General features: G+C 40.2%; 1 protein-coding gene across 1 annotated transcript in view; it reads right to left on the bottom strand.

Moving 5' to 3' along the window:
- Positions 1-2734, bottom strand: part of LOC101855487 (C-type mannose receptor 2) — a gene marked incomplete in the record, with an annotated part of 46681 nt that overhangs the window by 32092 nt on the left and 11855 nt on the right. Inside the window, 2 exon segments of the mRNA XM_013082063.2 lie at positions 80-224; positions 2245-2336. Of these exon segments, the coding sequence (XP_012937517.2) occupies positions 80-224; positions 2245-2336 (237 nt within the window).

The following is a 2734-nucleotide window of genomic DNA, read 5'->3' as shown; positions in this document are numbered from 1 at the left end:
CCCTAACCATATTTTCCCCCCCCGCCCTTCATATAAATAAACATTACTTTTTGTTGTTGGTAAAGCTTAAAGTACACACCAGTGGGAGCCTGACATATGAAACGAAGTCTGCTCTCACATACGCCATCGTTCCAGTGATTTTGTTTATCTGACACAAGCTCGGCACAGTTTTCGTTTCCACCTGAGTTATTCGGCTCTCCGGGAGTCCAGTAAGTGAAAGGTGTCTGCAAATATGATGAAAAGAGACCAAAAAAATATTATTAACAACAAAGTTCTAAATTTATATAAAATTATTAACAACAAAACTCCTAATTCATATAAAATTGTTAACAACATTCTTAATTCCTATAAGATTATTAGCAACAAGAAAGGGGGTGAAAGGAGACATGTTAGAAAAGAAACATTTTCCGTTGCCGTCAGGTTTCGAACCCGGTACCTATTGAATGAGACGCAAACACTGTACCTCCAGACCACAAGAGCCCACCTCCCGTATGACTGCACATTTAACTGCTTCAAAGAGCCTTTATGGGGAACATGCGGTTGTTGTTGGGGGGGGTTTTTTTTTGGGGGGGGGGGGGTTATGCGATGAAATAGTAGTAGGAGAGGCTGAGGAGGCTAAAAAGGAAGCTTCATAGAGACTAAATTTGCCGATAAGCCAAGACATCGTTTTGGAAATGTGGAAACTTCTGCGAAGAAATACCGTGAAAGCGAGCGTTTGTTCATTGCCCTCTTTTGTGAGTGTGCATTCCTCAAGTAGACTTTTACCAACAACTTCAAAGGTAGAACGTTTGCTAGTGTTGTTACCATTATCCTGGAGCCTAGAATACGAGCTGACAAGAAAAAGGTTCGCTCCAAGAAATGTTAATAACTTTCTTGTATATGACTCAGTTGAAATCAAAATTAACCGAAAGTTAGACTATACATCAGGATTATTTTTTTGTTTTTTTTAAATCAGTTGCTGTTGAACAACGGAAAGTTAATAAAGCAATTCATCCCTGTAAACTTGCTTCTCCATTCAGATCAGCAAACAAAATCTCCTATATCGCCTTGTGCATTATTTTGCTCGGGAATACGGGATAGATATCTGCCACAAACATACTTTTCCAAGCCAAAAGTCCATTTTGCAATGGGCTACAAATTTTGAAAGATTTTGGTTCATAGAAAGTAAGAAATTGAATTCTAAGCCCCGAGTAACACATGGAAGGCAGCCTGTAAGAATAACGCACTCTTGAAATGGTTAAGGTGGTCCGTGATTGGATTACTTCTGACCAATACCTTGTCATCTTATCTTGTTTCTTGGGTAGCTTTGGACTAGGATTTGTGATTATGAAGGCAGAAAGAACCAGCACTCCCAGGACGATAGGGCTGCTCCTCGTGACGCCAGAGCTGTTCTGGGCAAGGCCAATAACCATTATGTTTACAGGACAGCCTGTCCGACTGAGCACAATTGAACCCCAAAAGATCCGGACCTGAGTCCATCGGACTTTCACCATTAGGGGTGTTTGAAGGACACAATGAGTAGGAAAAACCTTCGAAAGCATCCAAGACTTGAGAGAAACCATCACGGAGGGCATGGTAGAGATTTTCCGCAAGCAGTGTCAACGCCTGATTGTCAATTTCACTCAACGTGTCAGAATGTTTTTTTCCTCGAAAGTGGGGGGTACCTGGAAGATATCTTGTAGCTTTGAGTCAGTCATATTCTAACATTATTAATATATAATAAATCCGGATGAATGTTCCACGTTTCTGCAAATGTTGGTGTGTTCACTTTTATACATAACGGTTTTATTGGCGTTCTGTTGGACAACCTTTTTTCTGTCCACCTGGTACATTAGGAATTATGTATACTGTTTGCTGCCGTGTTGTATTTCCACACTAAGAATAGAGTGTACTATAATATATTCTAAAGGACTTACCTTCACATCTTCATTGAGCCACTGAAACACACATCAATATATTATATAACCGTGATCTGTTTCCAAACTAAAAATCGAGTGTACTATAACAGATTCTAAAGGACATACCTTCACATCTTCATTGAGCCATTGAAACACACATCAATATAATTTATATAACCGTGATCTGTTTCCAAACTAAGAATCGAGTGTACTATAACAGATTCTAAAGGGCATACCTTCACATCTTCATTGAGCCATTGAAACACACATCAATATAATTTATATAACCGTGATCTGTTTCCAAACTAAGAATCGAGTGTACTATAACAGATTCTAAAGGACATACCTTCACATCATCATCGAGCCATTGAAACACGTTTTCTTTATGTCGATCGTGCAATCCAATCCAATACGTCGCCTTCTGCTTGTTCACCAAACCTGGAAGATAAACAGGAAGGCAACCACACGTTTAGATGAACATGATGAATAAATAGATAGGTAAATAGGTGATTATAAACATTGATAGGCAGGTCGATAGGTAGACAGACCGAGCAATGGAAGAATATGCATATCATATACGCGCGCACACACACACACACACACACTCGTACACACACATTTACACACATGCACACACATGCACACACACTTACACACACACACTTACACACACGTACACACACACTTACACACACATACACACACAAATACACACACACACACACATACACCCCCACGCACACACGCAAACACCACACATACACGCACGCACACACACTTACACACACTCACACACACACACACACACACACACACACACACACACATCCCTCTCC

Source organism: Aplysia californica, unplaced genomic scaffold (assembly GCF_000002075.1).
Source record: "Aplysia californica isolate F4 #8 unplaced genomic scaffold, AplCal3.0 scaffold00157, whole genome shotgun sequence".
Classification (NCBI taxonomy): Eukaryota; Metazoa; Mollusca; class Gastropoda; order Aplysiida; family Aplysiidae; genus Aplysia; species Aplysia californica.
This window is presented reverse-complemented; position numbering and strand designations above follow the sequence as displayed.